Here is a 26157-nt window from a genome sequence, read left to right as displayed (position 1 = left end):
ATCAATTTCTTGATTTGAACACTCCAAACTACTTTTTACTGACTTACTAAAGCACTAAATTGGTTTTGTAACCTCATTGAGCTTTAAACTTCATAGGCAGGTGTATCCAATCAAAAGAAAAGGTATTTAAGGTGGCCACTTGCAAGTTGTTCTTCTATTTGAATCTCCTATGAAGAGTGGCATCATGGGCTCCTCAAAACAACTCTCAAATGATTTGAAAAGAAAGATTATTTAACACAGTTGTTCAGGGGAAGGATACAAAAAGTTGTCTCAGAGATTTAAACTGTCAGTTTTCACTGTGAGGAACATAGTAAGGAAATGGAAGAACACAGGTACAGTTCTTGTTAAGCCCAAAAGTGGAAGGCCAAGAAAAATATCAGAAAGGCAGAGAAGAAGAATGGTGAGAACAGTCAAGGACAATCCACAGACCACCTCCAAAGACCTGCAGCATCATCTTGCTGTAGATGGTGTCAATGTGCATCGGTCAACAATACAGCGCACGTTGCACAAGGAGAAGCTGTATGGGAGAGTGATGCGAAAGAAGCCGTTTCTGCAAGCACGCCACAAACAGAGTCACCTGAGTTATGCAAAAGCACATTTGGACAAGCCAGTTACATTTTGGAAGAAGGTCCTGTGGACTGATGAAACAAAGATTGATTTGTTTGGTCATACATAAAGGCGTTATGCATAGAGGGAAAAAAACACGGCATTCCAAGAAAAGCACTTGCTACCCACAGTAAAATTTGGTGGAGGTTCCATCATGCTTTGGGGCTGTGTGGCAATTCCCACACCCGGAATCTTGTTAAAGTTGAGGGTCGCATGGATTCAACTCAGTATCAGCAGATTCTTGACAATAATGTGCAAGAATCAGTGACGAAGTTGAAGTTAGGCAGGGGATGGATATTTCAACAAGACAATGATCCAAAACACCGTTCCAAATCTATTCAGGCATTCATGCAGAGGAACAATTACAATGTTCTGGAATGGCCATCCTAGTCGCCAGACCTGAATATCATTGAAAATCTGTGGGATGATTTGAAGCGTGCTGTCCATGCTCGGCGACCATCAAACTTAACTGAACTGGAATTGTTTTGTAAACAGGAATGGTCAAATATACCTTCATCCAGGATCCAGGAACTCATTAAAAGCTACAGGAAGCGACGAGAGACTGTGATTTTTGCAAAAGGAGGATCTACAAAATATTAATCACTTTTATGTTGAGGTGCCCATACTTTTGCACCGGTCAAATTTTGTTTAAATGCGGATTGCACATTTTCTGTTAGTACAATAAACCTCATTTCAATCCAGAAATATTACTCAGTCCATCAGTTATTAGATATATGAAACTGAAATAGCTGTTGCAAAAACCCAAATTGTTATGAAGAAAAAAGGTTAACATTAATAGGGTTGCCCAAACTTTTTCATATGACTGTCGATATGGATCCTTTTAGTGAGACCTGCATCAACCACTCTTTTGTGACAGAGAATGTGTACATATAAGCTTTGCTTGAGCTTTCGCATCTACATAAAATATTATTGAAATGAGAGTAAAAAAAAAACAAGAAAATAAATACAATTTAAAAAATAAATGTATAACGAAAAGCATCAAAAGTTTATAAACATGGGATGAAAACAAATGATTAAATAGAATTTCTTCTATCTGACTATACCTGAGCAGACGACGCCAGCATCTTCATTGTGGCCACAGTTGTTTACTGTATATGGTTGGTGTTGACAGTCCCATACACGTTGTTCATTTCCGGTACATTGCACATCATCCAATACAATTTGTCCTTGTCCTTGGTCAAAAGCAGCACTGCCATTAGCTGCAAGTGCGCTGCCACAATTTAACTGCCTGCATACAACTTGTGCAGCGTTCATATCCCAATAATCATCACACACAGTTCCCCAAGCTCCATTATAGAGAATTTCTACACGACCGTTACATTGACTATTGCCATTTACCAGTCTTAAAGACATGTCTGAACCTAAAAATATAATAAAGAAAATTGTCATTTTCAAAAATATTACATGAAAAAAAGACTTAGAGAAATAATCCGACAGAGTAGCCAACTTGAAGTCAGTTTCTGAACATCTTATCAAAAAATACAATACTTTTTGCAGAGACATTGGAAAACCATAGGAAATCATTAAGATTATGTGATATTTGTCTGTAGTCCATGTATTTGGTAAGAAAACATTTGCTGCATTCACTGAAAACTAAAATATGATGATAATTGCAACTAAAATAATTTGTATAAGATTCTCCAACCTTAAAAATATCACGGTTACCTTACACTTTTTACAAATAAAGCAAAACAAGGGACCAACTTTTACGCACTGTCATGTATTTTCTGTAAGCATGGCAATCTTGATTTCTAAACTGCTCAGGATATTTAACAAATGTGTATTGTGTCAACTGCCTTCTGAATTGGGATGCCAGCAGTCTGGATCCTGCGGACCTTCATTTATATATGTGTTGTAAGTGCAGTTTCTTCTTTAAGCCTTTGAACAGGACACTTTGAAGCATGTGGGTAATGCAAAATGCCTGTCATCTTCTTGTTCCCTACCCCCTTCCTCAATGTACTTGTGGTGCAATTTTCCTGAGTAAAGCCTGCTTTACACGTGTCAATTTCACATACGATATCATATGCGATTTGACACACCCCCATCATAAGTGCGGCACGTTCAATTTGTTGAAGGTGTCGCACAAATGATTATTTACCGTCACACGCACTTACCCTTCCATACGACCCCGATGTGGGCGGCAAACATGCACTTCCTGGAGTGGGAGGGATGTTCGGCGTCACATCGACGTCACACAGCAGCCAGCCAATAGAAGTGGAGGGGCGGAGATGAGCTGGACGTAAACATCCTGCCCACCTCCTACCTTCCGCATAGCCGGCCGGGAGCCGCAGGACGCAGGTAAGCTCTGTTCATCGTTACCGGGGTGTCACACACAGCGATGTGTGCTGCCTCGGGAACATAGAACAACCGAACATTCAATTTTTAGTAATTGAATGATGTGCATGCGATGAACGTTTTAACGTTCAATTGCAATCGCACGTAGCTGTCACACACTACAATATAACTTACGATGCCGGATGTGCGTCACTTACGACGGGACCCTGCATACACATCGTTAGATATATTGTAGCGTGTAAAGCCCGCTTAAGTTAATAGCCCAAATGTGGTCAGAAACTACTATTTGGGCACATAGCACAGCTTGAAAGGGAAGCAATAGAATTTAAATTCTGCAGCTCAATTTTGGCTGGAATAGACTGTAGACATTACGATTAGTGAGGGCGAACCCGAAATGTAACAGTTGGAGATCGTACCGAACACAGTGTTCGTGCACACGATCTTGCAAACGAGCTTTCTGGAAAGTTCGTGTTACAGTTTGGGTCCAGTTCAGGTCCAGGGGCTGTAAAAAAAAAGCATATTATTAAAAAAACATTATGATTATACTTACAGGTCCCGTGACGTGTCCTGCAAACTCTGTCTCCCGGCTATTTCTGCTTCCGCGTCCGATCATTGCTGTGCCCCACTGACTAAAGGACTTTCCATGACATCATAGAAATGTGACTGGTCTTTTTGAATGTTGTACAGACATTGGCTTACAGACTGGTCACATGGATATGACGTCATGGAAGGTCTTGTTAACTTCCAGGGGTATTCACTGCACTGCTCGTTGTCACTCAGCTACTATAGCTGTTTGCGGCTGTGTCGCTGTGGCATCAGAGTTCACCAGAGTCCATGTCTGCCATAGACTCGATTGAACACTGAATGTCAATGTGCGAGTCTCACATTGGTATCATCGGCAACACGATGCACAATCTCCTGACAGCAGCGGGTCGGCTGCATGTATTTCCATGCAGCTGAGAGGCTCCTGTCCGGAGAGCGTCAAGCCAAGTGGGGTGATGCAATGCGAGACGCAAGTGGATTAATACTCTCACTGTCAGCCTGTTTCTCTGATATTGCTGTCCCTGTGGTTTTTTGTATAATAAAGATGGAATCTCTAAATTTGTTTTAATTTTATTTCTAATAAAAAAAAAATTCTATTTGTTGTGGGTTTTTTTTACTGTTTGCTAGAAATTCATGGTGGCCATGTCTAATTTGGTGTGACACCATGAATTTTGGGCTTAGTACCATCTGAGAATGCAAAGCTGGTTAAACCACTTTATTACCCAGCGTGCCACCACCATCAGGGTCACTGGATGAGCCAGGTAAAGCGCCTGGATATGGCGCTAAGAAACAATACACCATTTCCTGGGGGCGGCTGCGGGCTGTGGAGAGTACTAGCCCCCAGCTGCCTGGTTTTACCTGACTGGTGATCAAAATACAGAGGGAGCCCATGCATTTTTTTTTAATTATTTTTTTTAAATAATTAAAACAAAAATTAATGGGCTTCCTTTATTTTGATTGCCAACCAAGGTAAAGCCAGGCAGATGGGGGTGGAAGCCCATAGCCATCAACTTTATCTGCTCTGAGAATCAAAAATACCGCAGAGCGCTACATATTTTTTTTTTATTTATTTATTTTTTTACCCTACTATATGTGTATAGATGCTAGAATGTATGGGCTGGTTTCAGGTTACTCCAACAGCCAATCACAGATGCCCTCTTTGTGACAGCGTCCGTGATTGTCTGTTATTTTAATAGTAAAATAAAACAACACAGAGAAAAAATATTTTATTAGAAATAAAACAGAAGACATTTAGGACTCCATCTTTATTACCCAAAATAAACCCCTCTGATGTAGTCCAAAGGCAGGCGAGCATCTTCATCTCTGCTACATCTGTGGAGGAGACAAACACATGTCTGCTCATGCAGACTCAGCTGAGACCAGTCAGAGACTTCACCCGAGTGCATAGCTGATGCCGGTCAGCTCTGCCCCTGTTTAATATCCACTGACACAACAGGACCTTTCATGGCGTCATAGCCATGTGACCAGTCTGGTGGGAATGTTGTTGTTACCTCGTGGATTACAGGAACTTCCATGACATCATAGCCATGTGACCAGTCTATAACTAATGAGATAATACAACATTCACATTTGACTGGTCACATGGTTATGATGTCATGGAAGGTCCTTTAGTCAGTGGTGGTTACTGGGGGGGCACAACAATGATCTGACCTGAAAGCAGAAGCGGATGGGAGGCAGAGTCTGCAGGACGCATCGCGGGACCTGTAAGTATAATGACAATGTTTATTATTAACTATATTCTTTATTTTACAGCCCCCTGCCACCCCATCCCATAACTGTAAAGTCCAAGATCGGTGTTTGGACGCAAGTTCGTTTTTTCTCAAAACCTGAACTCGAACTTTACAAAACGTTCCGCCGAGTCTCCCGAACACGAACATCGGGGGATTCGCCCATCACTAATTATGATGAATTTTAGGAGACCCTAATATGCTAAAACCACAAAAATCCCAAATAGGTGAACTCATTTTGGAAACTATACTCCTTAATGAATTCATCTATGGGTTGTGTGAAAATCTATGTCCACCAGGTGCTTCATAAAACTTTATAACATTTGATTCGTGAAAATGAAAGATTATAATTTTTATATAAAAAATGTTGCTTTTTTCTCATATTTTTCATTTTCTCAAGAGTAGAAGTAGAAAATCGACCATAGAAATGGTTATGCCATTTCTCCTGAGTGCGCTAACACCCTATTAATCATAGCATACTGCTGTTTGGGCAGACAGCAAAGCATGGAATGGAAGGTGTGCTCCTTCAATTTTAAATCCCCATTTTGGCTATAATATATTGTGGACACATGTCCCATTTGAAGAGTCCATCACATGCCACAACAGCAAAAACCCCACAAGTGACCCCATTTTGGAAACTCTCCATTGAGAGCAGTCTGGTTCTGTTCTCAAAATAAATGTGGCTCCTTTTGGTGGGACCTGCATCAATCACTCCTTTGTAATAGAGTAAGTTTTACTTGTATTTTGGCATCTAAATAAAATATTATTGTAATGACAGTAAAAAAGCCTAGAAAATAAATACAATTTCCAAAATACATATATAATGAAAAGAATCAAAAGTTTATTAAGTCCTTTATTAGTATGTTTCTGCTGATGAAAAGTTTAACTCATCATCATCTCATTGTTGGGGTATTGATGATCTCACAAAGTAATCCTCTTCTCCCACATAAAACATAATAGCAGCTACAGTCATATGAAAAAGTTTGGGCACCCCTATTAATGTTAACCTTTTTTCTTTATAACAATTTGAGTTTTTGCAACAGCTATTTCAGTGTCATATATCTAATAACTGATGGACTCAGTAATATTTCTGAATTGAAATAAGGTTGATTGTACTAACAGAAAATGTGCAATCTGCATATAAACTAAATTTGACAGGTGCACAAGTATGGGCACCTCAACATAAAAATGACATTAATATTTTGTAGATCCTCCTTTTGCAAAAATCACAGCCTCTAGTCGCTTCCTGTAGCTTTTAATGAGTTCCTGGATCCTGGATGAAGGTATTTTTGACCATTCCTGTTTACAAAACAATTCCAATGCAGTTAAGTTTGATTGTCGCCGAGCATGGACAGCACGCTTCAAATCATCCCACAGATGTTCAATGATATTCAGGTCTGGCGACTGGGATGGCCATTCCAGAACATTGTAATTGTTCCTTTGCATGAATGCCTGAGTAGATTTAGAGCGGTGTTTTGGATCATTGTCTTGCTGAAATATCCATCCCCTGCGTAACTTCAACTTCGTCACTGATTCTTGCACATTATTGTCAAGAATTTGCTGATACTGAGTTGAATCCATGTGACCCTCAACTTTAACAAGATTCCCGGTGTGGGAATTGGCCACACAGCCCCAAAGCATGATGGAACCTCCACCAAATTTTACTGTGGGTAGCAAGTGCTTTTCTTGGAATGTCGTGTTTTTTTGCCTCCATGCATAACGCCTTTTTGTATGACCAAACAACTCAATCTTTGTTTCATCAGTCCACAGGATCTTCTTCCAAAATGTAACTGGCTTGTCTAAATGTGCTTTTGTATACCTCAGGCGACTGTTTGTGGCGTGCTTGCAGAAACAGCTTCTTTCGCATCACTCTCCCATACAGCTTCTCCTTGTGCAAAGTGCGCTGTATTGTTGACCGATGCACAGTGACACCATCTGCAGCAAGATGATGCTGTAGGTCTTTGGAGGTGGATTGTCCTTGACTGTTCTCACCATTCTTCTTCTCTGCCTTTCTGATATTTTTCTTGGCCTGCCACTTCTGGGCATAACAAGAACTGTACCTGTGTTCTTCCATTTCCTTACTATGTTCCTCACAGTGGTAACTGACAGTTTAAATCTCTGAGACTTTTTGTATCCTTCCCCTGAACAACTATGTTGAATAATATTTGTTTTCAGATCATTTGAGAGATGTTTTGAGGAGCCCATGATGCCACTCTTCATAGGAGATTCAAATAGGAGAACTACTTGCAAGTGGCAACCTTAAATACCTTTTCTCATGATTGGATACACCTGCCTATGAAGTTCAAAGCTCAATGAGGTTACAAAACCAATTTAGTGCTTCAGTAAGAAGTAGTTAGGAGTGTTCAAAACAAGAAATTGATAAGGGCACCCATACTTATGCACCTGTCAAATTTACTTTAAATGCAGATTGCACATTTTCTGTTAGTACAATAAACCTCATTTCAATTCAGAAATATTACTCCATCATTTCCATCATTTATTAGATATATGAAACTGAAATAGCTGTTGCAAAAACCCAAATTGTTATAAAGAAAAAAGGTTAACATTAATGGGGGTGCCCAAACTTTTTCATATGACTGTAGCTGGCAATGTGGCAGAATTCATGATACTTCAAGTTCTCTAGGACTTCCCTACAAAAGCTATTTCTTGTTTCCAGTACCTTAAGTGGTAGACCATCTAAAAATATGATCTACCTGAACTTTTACATCTATGCATAAAAAAGGGATAACTGATGATTAAATACAATTTCTTCTATCTGACTATACCTGAGCAGACGACTCCAGCATCTTCATTGTGGCCACAGTTGTTTACTGTATATGGTTGGTGTGGACAGTCCCATACATGTTGTTCATTGCCGGTACATTGCACATCATCCAATACAATTTGTCCTTGTCCTTGGCCAAAAGCAGCACTGCCATTAGCTGCAAGTGCGTTGCCACAATTTAACTGCCTGCATACAACTTGTGCAGCATTCAAATCAAAATAATCATCACACACAGTTCCCCATGCTCCATTATAGAGGATTTCTACACGACCGTTACATTGACCATTGCCATTTACGAGTCTTAAAGACATGTCTGAACCTAAAAATATAATAAGGAAAATTGTCATTTCCAAAAACATTACACGATAAATAGTCTCAAAGAAATAATCCAAAAGGGTACCCAACTTGAAGTCATAGTTTCTGGACATCTTCTCAAAAAATAACTGACAGACAATACTTTTTACAGACATTGGAAAACCATAGGAAATCATTAAGATTATAAGTGATATTTGTCTGCAGTCCATATATTTGATTAGAAAATAGCTGAACTTAATGAAAACGAAAACATGATGAATTGCAGTCAAAATAATTTGTAGAAGTTTCTTCAGGCTCAAAAACATCACAGACGGTTTGCAGCTTTAATGTTCAGTTATATGTGAACATGTGCAATACAACACACAGTCTCTGTACATCCAGGGCGCATGTTCAGTTTAAGGGATCTACTTGAATTAAAATGTGCTGAGACTGTGTGTGAATGTCATATATCTGGCCATTGGAGTTGCAAATTGTCTTTTTTAAATATCATTGTTGGATCAATTTTGATTTGCACCTGGTGAATCTCTTAGTATGGAGGCTACTAGTAGACTGGCTATGGGTGAGTAAGGATCTATGGAGTGTATTTCATACATGGATGATGATGCCGCCAGGATTTTGGGCATGGCAGATACACACAATGCCTTTTTGTGTAAACCACCATAGAGATGTTAAATATAAATTTCCATCATTAGTTGGAAATTATTTCATTTGAATTGCATGTAAATTCGCTGATTGAATGCCATAGGGCCCATAGAATCCCAAGGTGTCTGAGGCCACATCTACGAATGACTCTTTTGCCAGAGAATACACTGTTCTGTTCTAAGTTTGCATTTATTACTAACAAGTATGCATTTGATACTATGCTACTGGATATAGATTTTCTTAAAATAGAGGTTAATGTTTTGAAAAAAGTGGGCTGGAGGTTGTGGCACAGCTTTTGGCAAAGATTAACGTACATGATTTGGAATTGGCCAAGGATAAGATTAATGTAAATATATCCAAATATCATCTGGATTTGGAACACACTAAAAGGACAAAATGGTTCCATGATATAGAGGATTATAATAGAGGTTGTGTGTTATGCTGGCAATATAATTCACAGCCCTTAAATACATACAGGAAACAAAAATTCTCTAATAGACATCAGCAGAAATAAACATTTGATAAATCACGTCACAATTTTGGTTTCACCTTTAAAGAGTAGAGATAAGCGAGGTTCGAGGTTCGCCAATTTCATATTCGAGTGATTTTGGGGGGGTGTTCGAGTCGTTCAAAGAACTCGAACGACTTGCTAAAAGTTCGGCAGTTCGAGTTACGTTCGAGAACGGTTCGAATACCAAAGGCGTGGCTTTTCACAGTAAGGCTATGTGCACACATTGCTATTTGCATTAGTCCTGTGTCCCCAGCACAATCCCTCTTTCTTTCCTACTCACCGATCACGGGCGTCTCGCTGCACGGCTGTCAGAAATCAGCGGCATCTTTTCCTCTTTTGAAAATGGCTGCCGCTTCATTATTCAATCAGTTATTCCGTGCTTTCCCCGCCCACCAGCTCCCATGATTGGTTGCAGTCAGACACGTCCCCACGCTGAGTAACAGCTGTCTCACTACAACCAATCACAGCTGCCGGCGGGTGGGTCTATATCATGCAGTAAAGTAAATAAATAAAAAATAAAAAAAAAAAATGCGGTCCCCCCCCCAATTTTGATACCAGCCAGGATAAACTCACACTGCTGGAGGCTGGTATTGTCAGGATGGAGAGAGCCACGTTATGGGGAGCCCATCACCCTAACAATATCACCCAGCAGCCGCCCGTAATTGCCGCATCCATTAGATGCGGCAGTCCCGGGACTTTACCCAGCTCATCCCGAATTGCCCTAGTGCGGTGGCAATCAGGGTAATAATGAGTTAATCATGTCAGGCGTCTCCCCGAGACACCTTTCATGATTAAACTGTAAGTGAAAGTAAAGAAACACACACACCGAAAAATCCTTTATTTGGAATAAAAGACAAAAAACACCCTCTTTCACTATTTTATTAAAATCCCCAAATACTCCTCCAGGTCCGAATTAATCCACACGACACTGTCAGCTCTGCTACATGAAGATGCAGGAGCACCGTAGAACACGAGTGCTCTGTATCAGCTCCACGTAGCACCTGAAGTGAATCACGGTGTCACCAGACAATTCAGTCTGTAATGCAGACGGCAAGATTACCAAATCTGCCTATGTTTCTCATTAGAGCCGTGGCTCAATGGATAGAGCACTCACCTAACAAGCATTAGTTCACGAGTTCATGTCCCGGCCGTCCCGGGAAAGAATTTAATTTATTTTTAATTTTAAATTATAACCATTATTATTTATTTATCATTATAATTTAATTTATTTATGCACTGAGGGGAGGAACCGGACATCAGCTGTGAGCCACAGGACACACCTCTAAAATCGAAGCAGTTCATGCAATGAGGCTGCGTTGTTCTCTTCTCTCTCTCTTCTCTCTCCCTCTGTCTCTCTTTCTCTCCCTATCTCTCTCTTTTTCTCTTTCTCTCTCTCTTTTTCTCTCTTTTTCTCTCTCTTTTTCTCAGTTTCTCCTTTCTCTTTCTCTCTCTCTCAATCTCTCCCTCTCTCTCCTCTCTCCTCTCTTCTCTCTCCTCTCTCCTCTCTCTCTCTCTTTTATCTCTCTCTCCTCTCTCTATTCTCTCTCCTCTTTCTCTCTTCTCTTTCCTCTCTCTCTCCTCTCTCTCTCCTCTCTCTCTCCTTTCTCTCTTCTCTCCTCTTCTCTCTCTCCCTATTTCTCTTCTCTTTTCTCTCTCTTTTCTCTCTCTCCTCTCTCTCTTTTCTCTATCTTCTCTCTCTCTCTCTTCTTTCTCTCTCTCTCTCAGACCTGGCGATGATCAGCTGATGCGGTCACCTGACGGAATCAGCTGACATTATAAGTCGAGCGGTGAGGCGATTTTTACCACCCGGCCGGCTAAACTATCAGCTGATGATGTTGGACAGGAGTCTGCACTGAAGTGTGTAGTTTTTTTTTTTTTTTGCACTGACGCATCAGCTGATTGTCTAAAAGCCATTTATACAATTAGCTGCTGTCATGTGATTCAGGCCCTTTAACCCCTTAACGACCTTTGACGTACTGGGTACGTCACGGTGACATGGTGCTAACCGACCCATGACGTACCCAGTACGTCATGGCGAAATCGCGGTCCCAGAGCCCCGGGGAGTCCAATTTCTTTGATTAAACGGTAGATTCGGGAAGGAGGGGACCTCTGCCTGACCTCAAGAGGGGTGGTGCCTCCTCCCCGAACCTACAGAGGCTGTGATTGGCTGACAAACGCCGCTCAGCCAATTACAGTCACTGTAATGTTCCAGCCATTGAAAATGGCTGGAACATTTAAATCCAGCCCTGATCAGTGCTGCTGTAGCACTGGCCATTGGCTGGAGCTGGGTGATCGGTGCTTCACCCGCCCCCAGCTCTGATTGGAGAGACCGGTCTTGTGACCGATTTCTCCAATCAATGTGGATCTGGGGCCTGTTACCGCCCCTGGAAGCCGAGGAGAGCGGTGCTCATCGGTAAGTTGCCACGCTCGCCACTGTCCCCGCCGCCGCTCCCGATCCACCGCTGTCCCCGCCGCCACTGTCCCTGCCGCCACGCTCACCACTGTCCCCGCCGCCACTGTCCCCGCCGCCGCTCCCAATCCACCGCTGTCCCCGCCGCCACGCTCGCCACTGTCCCCGCCGCCATCGCACCCACCTTTTTCAGCCGCTGCTGCCCCCTTCTCGGCCCCCACTGTTCCCGATCGGCGGTCACCGCCGCCTCCTTCATCGGCTGCCCCTTCTCCATCGCCACTACACCTCCTATCCCTCCATGTGCTGCAAGCCACCCTCCCCCCACATGTGGGGGGAGGGTGGCTTGCAGCACATGTGCTGCAAGCCATCCTCCCCCCATATGTGCTGCAAGTCACCCTCCCCCCTCTATGTTCTGGGGGCCACCCTCCCCCCGGGGCCCCCCCTCCTCCATGTGCCATCTCTCTCTCCCATCAGACTCTGCCCCCCTCCCCGATCTGCTGCCTGCTCTCTCCCATCCTCTTCATCTACTGCCCCCTCTCACCCTCCTCAATCTGTTGCCTCCTTCATCTGCTGCCTCTTCTGTCTGCTGTGATCCTGCTGCCTAGATCCATCCTGTAAGGTAGGTATCCCCATCTCACCTCCCCCCCATCCTCCGCCGCTCCTCCATCCGCTGCGCCCTTTCCCATCTCACCTCCCTCTCCCCCATCCTCCGCCGCTCCTCCCATCCGCTGCACCATTTCCCATCATCCATCCGCTGCGCCCTTTCACATCCTCTGCCGCTCCTCCATCCGCTGCGCCATTTCCCATCATCCATCCGCTGCGCCCTTTCCCATCCTCTGCCGCTCCTCCACCCGCTGCGCCCTTTCCCATCTTCCATCCACTGCGCCCTTTCTCATCTGCCATCCCGCCCTCTCGCATCGCATTATCCAGCACAGTTGCTCGCTTCCAGACTGCAGTGGATGATGCGATGCGAGACTCGTGCATTGCTCTCACGTTTGGCACTGGTCTTAGTGGCAGGCGCTCATATTTTTTTTTTTTTTACTGATGTCTGTATTTTTATTTCGCCAAACTAATTTTTTTGTATGGGGGGGGTCTAGTTTCCAAAATGGGATCACATGTGGGGGAGCTCCATTGTTTAGGCACCTCAGGGGGTCTCCAAATGCAACATGGCGTCTGCTAATAATTCCAATCAATTTTACTGTGAAATGGCGCTCCTTCTCTTCTGAGCCCCGCCGTACGCCCAAACAATTGATTTCAAAACATATGAGGTACCTGTGTACTCAGAAGAAATAGAACAATACATTTTATGGTGCATTTTTTCCTGATATCCTTGTGAAAAAAAAGCTACCTGTTTGAAAAAACAATTTTGTGGTAAAAAAAAGAATAAAATATTTTCACGGCTGAAAATTACAAACGTTTGTGAAGCCTCCAGGGGTTCAAAGTGCTCACTAAACAGCTAGATAAATTCCATGAGGGGTCTAGTTTCCAAAATGGGGTCAATTGTGGGGGAGCTCCATTGTTTAGGCACTTCAGGGAGGTCTCCAAATGCAACATGGCATCCGCTAATAATTCCAACCAATTTTGCTGTGAAATGGCGCTCCTTGCCTTCCGAGTCCTGCTGTGTGCCCAAACATTTGATTTCCACCACATATGAGGGATCTGCGTAATCAGGAGAAAATGCACAATACATTTTATGGTGCATTTTTCCCTGATACCCTTGTGATAAAAAAAGCTACCGGGTTGAAACAACAGTTTTGTGGTAAAAAAAAATCTTTTCTTTTCACGGCTCAACGTTATAAACTTCTGTGAAGCCTCCAGGGGTTCAAAGTGAACATCAAACATCTAGAAAAAATATTTGAGGGCTCTAGTTTCCAAAATGGGGTCACTTATGTGGGAGCTCCATTGTTTAGGCACCTCAGGGAGTCTTCAAACCCGACATGGCGTCCGCTAATGAGTGCAGCTAATTTTGCACTCAAAAATTTAAATGGCGCTCCTTGCCTTCCGAGTCTTGCCGTGTGCCCAAACATTTGATTTCCACCACATATGGGGTATTTGCGTACTCAAGAGAAAATGCACAATACATTTTATGGTGCATTTTTTCCTGATACCCTTGTGATAAAAAAAAGCTACCTGGTTGAAGCAACAGTTTTGTGGTAAAAAAAAATTTTTTTTCTTTTCACGTCTCAACGTTATAAACTTCTGTGAAGCCCCCAGGGGTTCAAAGTGCACATCAAACATCTAGAAAAATTATTTGAGGGCTCTAGTTTCCAAAATGGGGTCACATATGTGGGAGCTCCATTGTTTAGGCACCTCAGGGAGTCTTCAAACCCGACATGGTGTCCGCTAATGAGTGCAGCTAATTTTGTGTTAAAAAATTCAAATGGCGTTCCTTGCCTTCCGAGTCCTGCCGTGTGCCCAAACATTTGATTTCCACCACATATGAGGTATCTGCGTACTCAGGAGAAAATGCACGATACATTTTATGATGCATTTTTCCTGATACCCTTGTGAAAATACTAATTTTTATGGCTAATTAACATTTTTGTGTTAAAAAAGTAAACTTTTCATTTTTTGTTCTACATTGCTTTGGTTGCTGTGAAGCTCCTAAACGGTTAATAAACTTCTTGGATGTGGTTTTGAGCAGAGTGAGGGGTGCAGATTTTAGAATGGGGTCACTTTTGGGTATTTTCTGTCGCCTAGGTTTTTCAAATCACTCCAAATGTGATGTGGTACCTAAAAAATTTTTTTTTGTAAATTTTGTTGGAAAAAGGAGAAATTGCTGATGAACTTTGAACCCTTCTAACTTCCTAACGGAATTTTTTTTTTTCAAAAATTGCACTGGTGTAAAGCAAACAAGTGGGAAATGTTATTTAGTAACTATTTTGTGTGACATATCTCTCAGATTTATGGGCATAAAATTTCAAATTTTGAAAATTGCAAAATTTTCAAAATTTTCGCCAAATTTCCGAAATTTTCACAAATAAATGCAAAACATATCGGCCTAAATTTACCAATGACATGAAGTACAATATGTCATGAAAAAACAATGTCAGAATTGCCAGGATCCGTTGAAGTGTTCCAGAGTTATAACCTGTCAAAGTGACACTGGTCAAAATTGCAAAAAATGGCCGAGTCTTTAAGGTGAAAACAGGCTGGGGGCTGAAGGGGTTAACCTGACACATCATCTGATCACTTTGCCTTCCAGCAAATCGATCAGATGATATTGGATCCGGATTGGACGATGCGGCACCCTTGACCCAGGATTACTGCGGAGGCGGGTTCTTTATTTCAATAAAGATGGAGTTTCTAATTGTGTTGTGTTTTATTTCTAATAAAAGATATTTTTCTGTGTGTTGTGTTTTTTTTATCTGTACTAGAAATTCATGGTGGCCATGTCTTATATTAGCGTGACACCATGAGTTTCGGGCTTAGGGCGAGTTGATGATATACAGCTAGCCGTAACCCCATTATTAGCCAGCGAGCCACCCGTCACCAGGGCAGCTGGAAGAGTTCGATACAGCGCCAGAAGATGGCGCTTCTATGAAAGCGCCATTTTCTGGGGCATCTGCGGACTGCAATTCACAGCTGGGGTTGGGCGAAGCCCACGTTTTTTTTTTTTTTAAATTATTTCATGAAATTCATGAAATAATTAACAAAAAAAAGGACTTCCCTATATTTTTGGTTCCCAACCGGGTACAAATAGGCAGCTGGGGTTTGGGGGCAGCCCGTAGCTGCCTGCTGTACCTGGCTAGCATACAAAAACATGGCAAAGCCGACGTAATTTGGGGAGGGGCAAAAAACTCATGCATACAGTCCTAGATGGAGTATGCTGAGTCTTGTAGTTCTGCAGCTGCTGTCTGTATGGAGGTGAGCAGGCAGCAGCTGCAGAACTACAAGGCTCAGCATGCTCTATTCACTAATATATGCAGGAGAGCAGACAGCAGCTGCAGAACTACAAGGCTCAGCATACTCCATCCAGGACTGTATGCAGGAGTTTTTTGCCCCTCAAAAAAATTACGTGGCCTTCGCCATATTTTTGTATGCTAGCCAGGTACACCAGGAAGCTACGGGCTGCCCCCAACCCCCAGCTGCCTATTTGTACCCAGCTGGGAACTAAAAAAATTAGGGAAGCCCTTTTTTTAATTATTTCATGAATTTCATGAAATAATTCAAAAATAATCAACATGAGCTTCGCCCCATTTTTGTGTCCAGCCAGGCACAACTAGGCAGCTGGGATTGGAATCCTCAGCACAGGTTGGCCCAAGGTTTCTGGGCCCCACTGCTGCGAATTGCAGTCTGCAGCCGCCCCAGAAAATGGCGCTTTCATAGAAGCGCTATCATCTGGCGCTGTATCCAACTCTTTCAAGCAGCCCTGAAGCCGGTGGCTTTGTGGGTAATAATGAGTTAATACTAGCTTTGTTTTACTAGCTAGTATTAAGCCAGAGATTCTTAATGTCAGGCAAGTTTGACCCAGCCATTAAGAATCTCCAATAAAGGGTTAAAAAAAAGACCACACAGAGAAAAAATACTTTAATAGAAATAAATACACAGACACACTTAGGGACTCCATGTTTATTACTCCCTGTCAGCCCTCAATGATCCATGGTATTCTGTCTTCTTTCTTCTTCAACCCATGCAGTTCTGCTACATCAGACAGCACAGCATGGGATGAAGACGCTGCTGCTCCCCGTGCAGTCTAATCACTCAGTGAGTGAGTAGAAGCTGCGTGCTGTAAGCGGTGACATCACCACTGACAGGCGGGTTGCTATAGCAATGGTGATTTCCGTTATTCACCGGCTGTGGCATCCAGTCCTTGCATGTGGCTGACTCTGTAAAGAGCACCCATATGCATGAATGGGGAAGCCGACCATGTACCAGAGCATTTCGCCGGTACACAAAGATGCTGGAACGATCACCGCGTACCAAAGAGATGCACTGATAGGACCTAGCATGACGTCTAGCCATGTGACCAGTCTGTAGCCAATGAAATAATAGACACGTGACTGGTCACATGCTATTTTGATGTCACGATAGGTCCTATAATCAGTGCTGGTTACCGGGAGGATGCAGTGATTATCGGAAGGAAAAGCGGCGGGAGACAGAGTGCAGGATGTGTCGCGGGGACCTGTAAGTGTTATGGCAATGTTTATTAACTGTATGTGTACATGTGTTTATGTGTTTGTGTTTGCTCCCCATTGTTTTGAATGGGGTTCGAGTGGTTCGTCAAACGGTTCGTCGAACGTTCGCCGATTCAGCCCTCCTTTCGACGAACTGAACCGAACTCGAGCCTTAAGAGGTTCGCTCATCTCTACTAAAGAGTCCAATTCTATAGATGTTTTCAATCAGGTCCTGGGGTCCTCGTCTACCTCTTTTTTTTTTTTCGGGAGAAAACAGGATAGAAAACAAGTGGACAGAGGAAAGGTCAAAGAGGGGTCCGGAAACTTAGAAGGTAGAGGAATACAAAAAATGACTCGCTTCATGATGAAGAAACCACAGAAAAAGAACATGGGACAGATTCGATGGACTCTATGCAAGAATTGGTGCTAAATATATCCCCTACACCATTGTCTGAGGTGCAAAATGATGTGTTGGCAAAGGGATTATCCTGTTGTGTGTCTGGTAATATTAACTGATCTGGTGTTGATAATGAACTTTTTTGTTCTGCAGAAGGGTGCGGATAACTGCATTTTTTTCGGACACAGAGAATAGGAAGGCTGTTGATATTCCTTCCAATATGTTATCCTTACACAATACTGGGTTATATAAAAAAAAACGTTTTCAACCATGTAGTACGGATCCAGTTGTTGAAACCTTTATTAAATTGGTGCAGAATGATGTTAATACCATAGAAAAAATGGCAAAACAAAGTAGATTTAATATGTCATCTGAGGATAAAAAATAAATTAGAACATTGAGGGATAACCCCCCTTAAACAATTAAACCACTCGGCGGGGCGATTGTTATAATGGATACGCCTAAATATCTTAATGGTATTAGAGAACAATTGTTAGACAGTGAAGTTTATGAAAGACTTTCTGTTAATCCAACACAGAGGTTTTTGAGAGAATTACAGCTTCTTGTCAATGACTCCTTGATTGAGGGGGTGATTGACAAGAAGCTGTCTGAATATCTTATCATTGATCAATCATCAAGTGGCCCTGATACTAGACACACTTCCAAAGATTCATAAGGATTTATTTAATCCCCTGGGCTGACCTAGTGTCGGACCGGGGGTCACTCTTTAGCAGAGCGGCCATTTTTCTAGACCATATTCTGCGGAAATTTGCCACTATTGTGCCATCCTATATTCAGGTTACTAGTGATTTTTTGAAAAAACTGAAAATTATAGAGATGGATGACTTTACAATTCTAGCATCATTTGATGTGATTTCCCTGTACATAACCATTGACCATGATAGGGAACTTGATGCTGTCGGTGTGGTGTTGGGTTGGCTGGCTCCGACATGGCTCCGCAGTGTACACGATTTGTTCTGGCACTGCTGTAATTTATCCTAAGGAGGATTTTTTTCTTTTTAGTGATATTTTTTTCTTGCAGTGCCAGGGGACAGAAATGAGGTCCAATGTGCCCCCATGTATGAAAACATCTACATGGCTGTCTTCAAGAACAAACATGTGTGGCGCTACATCAACGACATCTTCCTGTTGTGGCATGGTAGCATTGAGGACCTTTTTGCCTTAATCGATTACCTTAATTGGGTCTTTTTGGAATTAAAATTCATGTTGGTGTGGTCTAACAAGGAAATACAATTCCTAGATACATTGGTGTACAGGATGGGTTCCAGTTTCTGCACTGACATTTTTACGAAACAGGAACAGTATTTTGCAATTCAGTAGTTGTTATCCACATAGAATGGTGGAATCCTTTCCATGGAGCCAGTTACTTGGGGTAAGGAGGATAGTTTCCTGCAATGAGTTAGCGAATCAACGACTTACGGATTTGTGAAATAAATGTTTGAAACGTTATTTAGATGCATTTAAGTCTAGGGCTCTAAATTTACAATGTACTGATCTATTGAGTGGCACTTCCACCAGAGAAAATAGTAAGAGGATCCCTGTTTCCTCTTATAATTTCATGAATGGACGGATAACGGCCATTGGGAGAAAACACTGGCCGTTACTCTCCAAAGGACATCCGGCCATTCACCTCCTCTTTTGTCCTATAAATGGGGATCTAATCTAAAGGACCTTTTGGTAAAATTGGATGTGGGTTCTTTTAAAAAGGACTCACAAACCACTTTTGGTCAACTCAAGATGGGAAATTGCCCATTTCTTAGTTGTGCATGTTGCAATAATATGATAAAAGGTTCCACATTCTCTCACCCACGTACGGGCAAAGTTTACCGCATTGGTGGGAGATACACGTGTACCAGCTCTTTTGTGGTGTATGTGGTCTCCTGCCCCTGCAGATTGCTGTACATTGGTGAACCAACTATGGAGGTTAGGGAAAGGATTAGGAAGCACATAAGCACCCTCAGGACTGGATTAATTAAACTTCCCATACCTAAACATTTTAGGAATAGAGGGCATTCAGTGAACCAATTGCACTTTAGAGTGACTGATAGTGTCCCATGTTTAGGAGGGGTGGTGAAAGACTTGGTTTCTTAAAGAATAAAGAACTTCTTTGGATCTTTGAGTTAGATAGTCTTTACCCAAATGGATTAAACATGGAGTATGACCAGGGTATTTGTCTTTTGGACTAAAATCCTGTGGGAAATTGGGGGAATTTTGAAAATAATTCCTAAAGGTTCTCTTTATATGGATTCTTTGCGCAAGGTATTTTTTATGCAAAGGTATTTTTTAATGTTCAAAGTTTTTAATGCCCCTGTTGTGTTTTTTTTCTTTCCTCAGTGTTATGTGAATAGTGACAGAAGATTGAAGACGTGGTATGTACAGTTAGGTCCAGAAATATTTGGACAGTGACACAATTTTCGCGAGTTGGGCTCTGCATGCCACCACATTGGATTTGAAATGAAACCTCTACAACAGAATTCAAGTGCAGATTGTAACTTTTAATTTGAAGGTTTGAACAAAAATATCTGATAGAAATTGTAGGAATTGTACACATTTCTTTACAGACACTCCACATTTTAGGAGGTCAAAAGTAATTGGACAAATAAACCAAACCCAAACAAAATATTTTTATTTTCAATATTTTGTTGCGAATCCTTTGGAGGCAATCACTGCCTTAAGTCTGGAACCCATGGACATCACCAAATGCTGGGTTTCCTCCTGCTTAATGCTTTGCCAGGCCTTTACAGCCGCAGCCTTCAGGTCTTGCTTGTTTGTGGGTCTTTTCGTCTTAAGTCTGGATTTGAGCAAGTGAAATGCATGCTCAATTGGGTTAAGATCTGGTGATTGACTTGGCCATTGCAGAATGTTCCACTTTTTTGCACTCATGAACTCCTGGGTAGCTTTGGCTGTATGCTTGGGGTCATTGTCCATCTGTACTATGAAGCGCCATCTGATCAACTTTGCAGCATTTGGCTGAATCTGGGCTGAAAGTATATCCCGGTACACTTCAGAATTCATCCGGCTACTCTTGTCTGCTGTTATGTCATCAATAAACACAAGTGACCCAGTGCCATTGAAAGCCATGCATGCCCATGCCATCACGGTGCCTCCACCATGTTTTACAGAGGATGTGGTGTGCCTTGGATCATGTGCCGTTCCCTTTCTTCTCCAAACTTTTTTCTTTCCATCATTCTGGTACAGGTTGATCTTTGTCTCATCTGTCCATAGAATACTTTTCCAGAACTAAGCTGGCTTCATGAGGTGTTTTTCAGCAAATTTAACTCTGGCTTGTCTATTTTTGGAATTGATGAATGGTTTGCATCTAGATGTGAACCCTTTGTATTTACTTTCATGGAGTCTTCTCTTTACTGTTGACTTAGAGACAGATACACCTACTTCACTGAGAGGGTTCTGGACTTCAGTTGATGTTGTGAACGGGTTCTTCTTCACCAAAGAAAGTATGCGGCGATCATCCACCACTGTTGTCATCCGTGGACGCCCAGGCCTTTTTGAGTTCCCAAGCTCACCAGTCAATTCCTTTTTTCTCAGAATGTACCCGACTGTTGATTTTGCTACTCCAAGCATGTCTGCTATCTCTCTGATGGATTTTTTCTTTTTTTTCAGCCTCAGGATGTTCTGCTTCACCTCAATTGAGAGTTCCTTTGACCGCATGTTGTCTGGTCACAGCAACAGCTTCCAAATGCAAAACCACACACCTGTAATCAACCCCAGACCTTTTAACTACTTCATTGATTACAGGTTAACGAGGGAGACGCCTTCAGAGTTAATTGCAGCCCTTAGAGTCCCTTGTCCAATTACTTTTGGTCCCTTGAAAAAGAGGAGGCTATGCATTACAGAGCTATGATTCCTAAACCCTTTCTCCGATTTGGATGTGAAAACTCTCATATTGCAGCTGGGAGTGTGCACTTTCAGCCCATATTATATATATAATTGTATTTCTGAACATGTTTTTGTAAACAGCTAAAATAACAAAACTTGTGTCACTGTCCAAATATTTCTGGACCTTACTGTATTATTCCCGGTCTCCCTCTTCTCTGTGTTCTTCTCATTATACTCTTATCACATTTCCTCATGTTAACATGTGTGATTATATTAATGATGGTATTGGAAGACCTTTTAATCTTGCATTAGGGTAGTATTTTGTTATACATCGTTTGCTATATGATATACTGTATATATGCACCGTGATATACTGGGATCTTGACTCCACCACAAGATGGCACGGCGAACAGTCCGCGGTGGTCTTTTGTTTTCAACAATATGGAGCGCACACATGGACATTGTTTAAAGGCCTGGATGGTTTGAGAGGACGCCGCCACCTTCGCAGAAGAGCTCTGTTTACAATTGACCATCTGAGTCCATGTGACAGATTATCCTATGCACATCATGCTAGTGGTTGCTATGACAACCAAATTGCGGAAGCAGAGGGTGATTTACGAATGTATGCTGTGTATTACTGTGCCCTGTTATTTTCTAAGTTCTCATATTATGATCACAGGTTAGATCTTGATTAGAGATGTCATGTTATTCATGCTAATACTGGGAGATGGTGGGTTTTTGGGGGGTTTTTTTGACACGCGAATGAATTGTTGGGGGCATTGGTAATGTGATTGTGATCAGATGTAATTTTAGACAATAAAACCCCTGTTTTGTGCATTCTTTGCTATATTTGAAAACTACTTTGTAGTCAAAACATTACTGTGTTACATGACCTTCATGGATTAAAACATGGACGAATTTCTTCACCCAGTGGGACGCTGTCTTCTTTACCTACATGGTAACCTTTACGCACTGTGATCTATATTTGATACATTATATTTGAATTTTATAGCACAATTTTTGCTTGAATAGACAGCAAACAGTATATTGTATTTGCAGAGTCTCTGGGGACCAAAACAGAACAGAAGAAACCACCATAAGAGACCCAATATTGAAAACTACACCACACAAGGAATTCAATAAGGTGTGTGCTGCGTATATTGAACACAGGTGGTTCACAGATTTTATAACATTGGGACATAAAATTGAAATTTTTTTTGTTTTCCACCAAATTGTTACTGTAGTCCCAAATTGTTCATTTTCGTAATCGTTAGAGTAGAAAATGAAACACACAATTTGTTGTGCAATTTTCCTAAGCACATCAATACCCCAAACTACTGTTTGTAATGCAAATTTCTGGCACATTTGGGATTGTGAGAAAATAAGATTGTGGGAATATCGCCGCACAGACTCCCCACCGGATATTCCTCCCATACACCCAACTGTTCTCCTAAGGCGCCAGCACTCCACTACCTTTCTTTAGACACAGATTCCCTAGAGCCCTGGCATTTATATTGCTGCTTCCCTGTCCAAACAACAAGGCACACATTATTGCCTCATTCATATAGTTCTGCAAGCCTCGTATAGTCAACCTCAGGATCATTTTTGCCCAGACGAAGTCTCTGAATTCAAAAGCAGAAATGTTGGCAACAACTGATGATGTGACTTTTTGCAGAAATTAAAAAAATAAAAAATATATTTTCTCACATTCCCAAGTATGCTAGAAATTTGTATTACATTTATTATCATTTTTTCTGAGCACCGATTATTTATGGTTGAAGTGGAGTTCTATTCATTTAGAGAAACTACTATTTGGGCACATAGCATGGCTTGGAAGGGACACAGTTGCATTTAAATTCTGAAGCTCAATTTTGGCTGGAATAGATTATAGACATAATGTTGCATTTTTAAGAACCTCTAACTTTCTAAAACAGCAAAAACTCCAAACAATTGAACTCATATTGGAAACTACACCTCTCAAAGATTTCATTATGGGTTGTGTGATCATATACAGTAGGTTCAACAGGTGCTTCATAGAATTTTATAACATTGAGATGTGAAAATGAAAAATTATATCTTTTTCCACAAAAATTTAGCTTTATCCTCCAGTTTTTCATTTTCCCAAGAGGAGAAAGAATAAATGGACCAAAGAAATGTTTGTGCAATTTCTCCTGAGTGCGCCAACACCCAAGATGTGGTAGCAAACTCCTGTTTACGCTCACATTTTATTTCACTTTTTTTGTCAGTTATATGATGAAAAGATATAGTTTTTGCTAAGTTGTTTTTTTTTACACTGTTCACTGAAGGGATTAACTAATTTGATAGTTTTATATTGTGGGTTGTCCTTGATGTGGCAATACCAAAACGTACTTTTTGTGTATATTTTTTTCCCATAAACATGTGCATTTATTGGGATAATACTTTTTTCATTTTGTTTGTTCTGTATTTTCATGGATGGGTTAAATATTTTTACATTTTTATTTTACAAAATTTTAACTTTTTTACTTATATCACTAGAAAAAAACTTTTTATCTGTAAGGTAGTAAAATTCAAAATGTGTACCCAGAAGCTACCTTAATACATATATTTAAAACACATCTTTATAATATTCACTAAAAAAATCCCACACTGTGAAAACAATTAGCACTAAAATTGAAAGACCATGGGATGCCACAAAAATACAGAATTCAAAAATTATCATGAGAAAGTTCACCTAGTAATTAATAGATCAAGGTATATTGGATAGCCCTGAACGATTCTCTCCGCTACCTAACAATGGAGATGTGACTTACGTCACTCACACCCTAAAGTTGAATTGGTGCCCCCATTCCTCGGCGGCTATCCCTTTAAAGCTGTCCTTGAACTCACTCCTTAAATACACAGCGGCTATCATGCTGAACGTCCTGGTGACACACATGCTGCTATATGTGCAGCTGAGAATCTTAATGGTATGTATAGATCTTAATCCACTATATGGGGTGTGCGAAGTTTGGATTTGGGGTTTTTAAGGCATTTGTTTGTTCCACAGGCTATCGTGCTGTAGTTTCATCTCCTGATGAACCCCAACACACAAGTGGAGGGAAACGCATTGAGTAGTTGATAATGAATTTTGGACTATGGAATGTCCATTTTTCAAATAATTATCATAGAGAGGAAAGAATATTACCCTGAAAAAACTTTCAGATAAGAAAATCTAACACGATTCTCTATTGCTACAGGTTACTGTCACAGATGACCCTGTGTATTTAGGGAGTGAGTTCAGGGACAGCTTTAAAGGGATAGCCGCCGAGGAATGGGGACACCAATTCACCTTTAGGGTGTGAGTGACGTAAGTCGCATCTCCATTGATAGGTAGCAGAGAGAATCATTCAGGGCTATCCAATATACCTTAATCTATTAATTACTAGGTGGACATGTTCAAATTGTCCCTCCAGTGAGGAAGGAGACAAACTCTAGCGCCACCTATTGGAATCCTATATATTCTAAAAGTCAAAAGTTCCTTTTTAAACAAGCCTTTTCATAAGACTTAGGATTTATACCAGATCAGAATCCCAATTTGCAGACACAGTGTTTTGGGGTGATTGCCCCTTGTCAGTGCAAAGTGTGGGTATATGATCTGGCTTATGAGAAGCTATGGTGGGACCACGGGGAAGTCTATTCTCCTTATGGAGACCTGACAAACCAGTCCAACTGCCAGTGAGGGGACTTATAGCTGCAATGCCCCTCTGGGAATTATTCAAATTGTCCCTCCAGTGAGGAAGGAGACAAACTCTAGCGCCACCTAGGTGAACATATTAATTTTTGAAGTCTGTATTTTGTGGCATCCCATGGTCTTTAAATTTTAATAGTGTGCTAATTGTTTTCACAGTGTGGGATTTTTTTAATGAATATAATAAAGATGTGTTTTAACCCTAAGACGCATACCTGAGGCCTTGCAGGCCTGCTAGGTCACTTGTTTTCTATGGTTGATTTCTATTGTTGCGCATTCTAGGGTTAAATATAACTTTTTTACTTAGTAACTATATAGAACATCAACTTTTATTGCTTTGTTCACTGGTATAATGTATTGGAATGCACTATAAATTGTTTAAAAGAACCGACAGTCCTGAGTAGTTGATATTTTTTAATGGCTAATTGAAAAGAAGGTAATAAATAGCAAACGTTCGAGACTACTCAGGTCTTTTCATCCGGCATGTTTTTTTTTCCTATCTACTGGAGCATGTAGACCTAGCGAGCCTGCATCAAGTGATGTGTCATGTACTGGGCTGCCTAAAAATCACTGTTTAATCATCAGGTGATTATCACTAGAGGACAAGTAAACCTGCTTCCAGGTAGTCAAGCATATTCATGAGTTCTGTATAACCCCACCCTCACCACTGATTGCCAGCTTTCTGTGCATACTATATATGGATAAAAAGATTAAAAACAGTGGTGTGGGCGAGAATACAGAGCTCCACATTTAAATAGCTTCTTGATTTGCAGTAGAAACAACAATTATTTTATCAAAATGACAGCTAGCATCCCAGTAAGTGGCACATCGCTAAAATTGAGGTCTCTGCCTCTACATTATGCTGCTCTCAGTTGGGGAAGCAAAAACCTGGTGACAGATTCCACTTAAACTCTCCATTTGTCATGATTCGTTATATCTAGAGTTGAGCGAGTACCTAACTATTCATACTCGCTATACTCATAACGAGTTCCGTCTAAGGGCTCATGCACACGTTGCCGAATTTCATGCATTTACGCTGCGTATTGCACTGCAGCGTAAATGCATGCATCCTGCATCCCCTGCACAATCTATGAAGATTGTGCATGAGACGTCCGCATGTTGCATTTATGAACGCAGCAATTTGGGTGGTAAAATTTTGACCCAAATCCGTCCGTTTATAAAAGCAGCATGTCAATTATT

General features: G+C 41.3%; 1 protein-coding gene across 1 annotated transcript in view; it reads right to left on the bottom strand.

Moving 5' to 3' along the window:
• LOC142312631 (scavenger receptor cysteine-rich domain-containing protein DMBT1-like) overlaps positions 1–26157 on the bottom strand; it is a 660637-nt gene that overhangs the window by 183513 nt on the left and 450967 nt on the right. The window contains exons 7-8 of the mRNA XM_075351627.1: positions 8000–8298; positions 1671–1988 (exon numbers count right to left, since the gene is read on the bottom strand). Coding sequence (XP_075207742.1) covers positions 1671–1988; positions 8000–8298 — 617 coding nt within the window. The remainder of the gene's footprint in view (positions 1–1670; positions 1989–7999; positions 8299–26157) is intronic.

The sequence above is a fragment of the Anomaloglossus baeobatrachus genome, chromosome 5 (assembly GCF_048569485.1).
Source record: "Anomaloglossus baeobatrachus isolate aAnoBae1 chromosome 5, aAnoBae1.hap1, whole genome shotgun sequence".
Taxonomy (NCBI): domain Eukaryota; kingdom Metazoa; phylum Chordata; class Amphibia; order Anura; family Aromobatidae; genus Anomaloglossus; species Anomaloglossus baeobatrachus.
The sequence above is the reverse complement of the archived record's forward strand: the minus strand, read 5'-3'. Positions and strand labels throughout refer to the sequence as shown.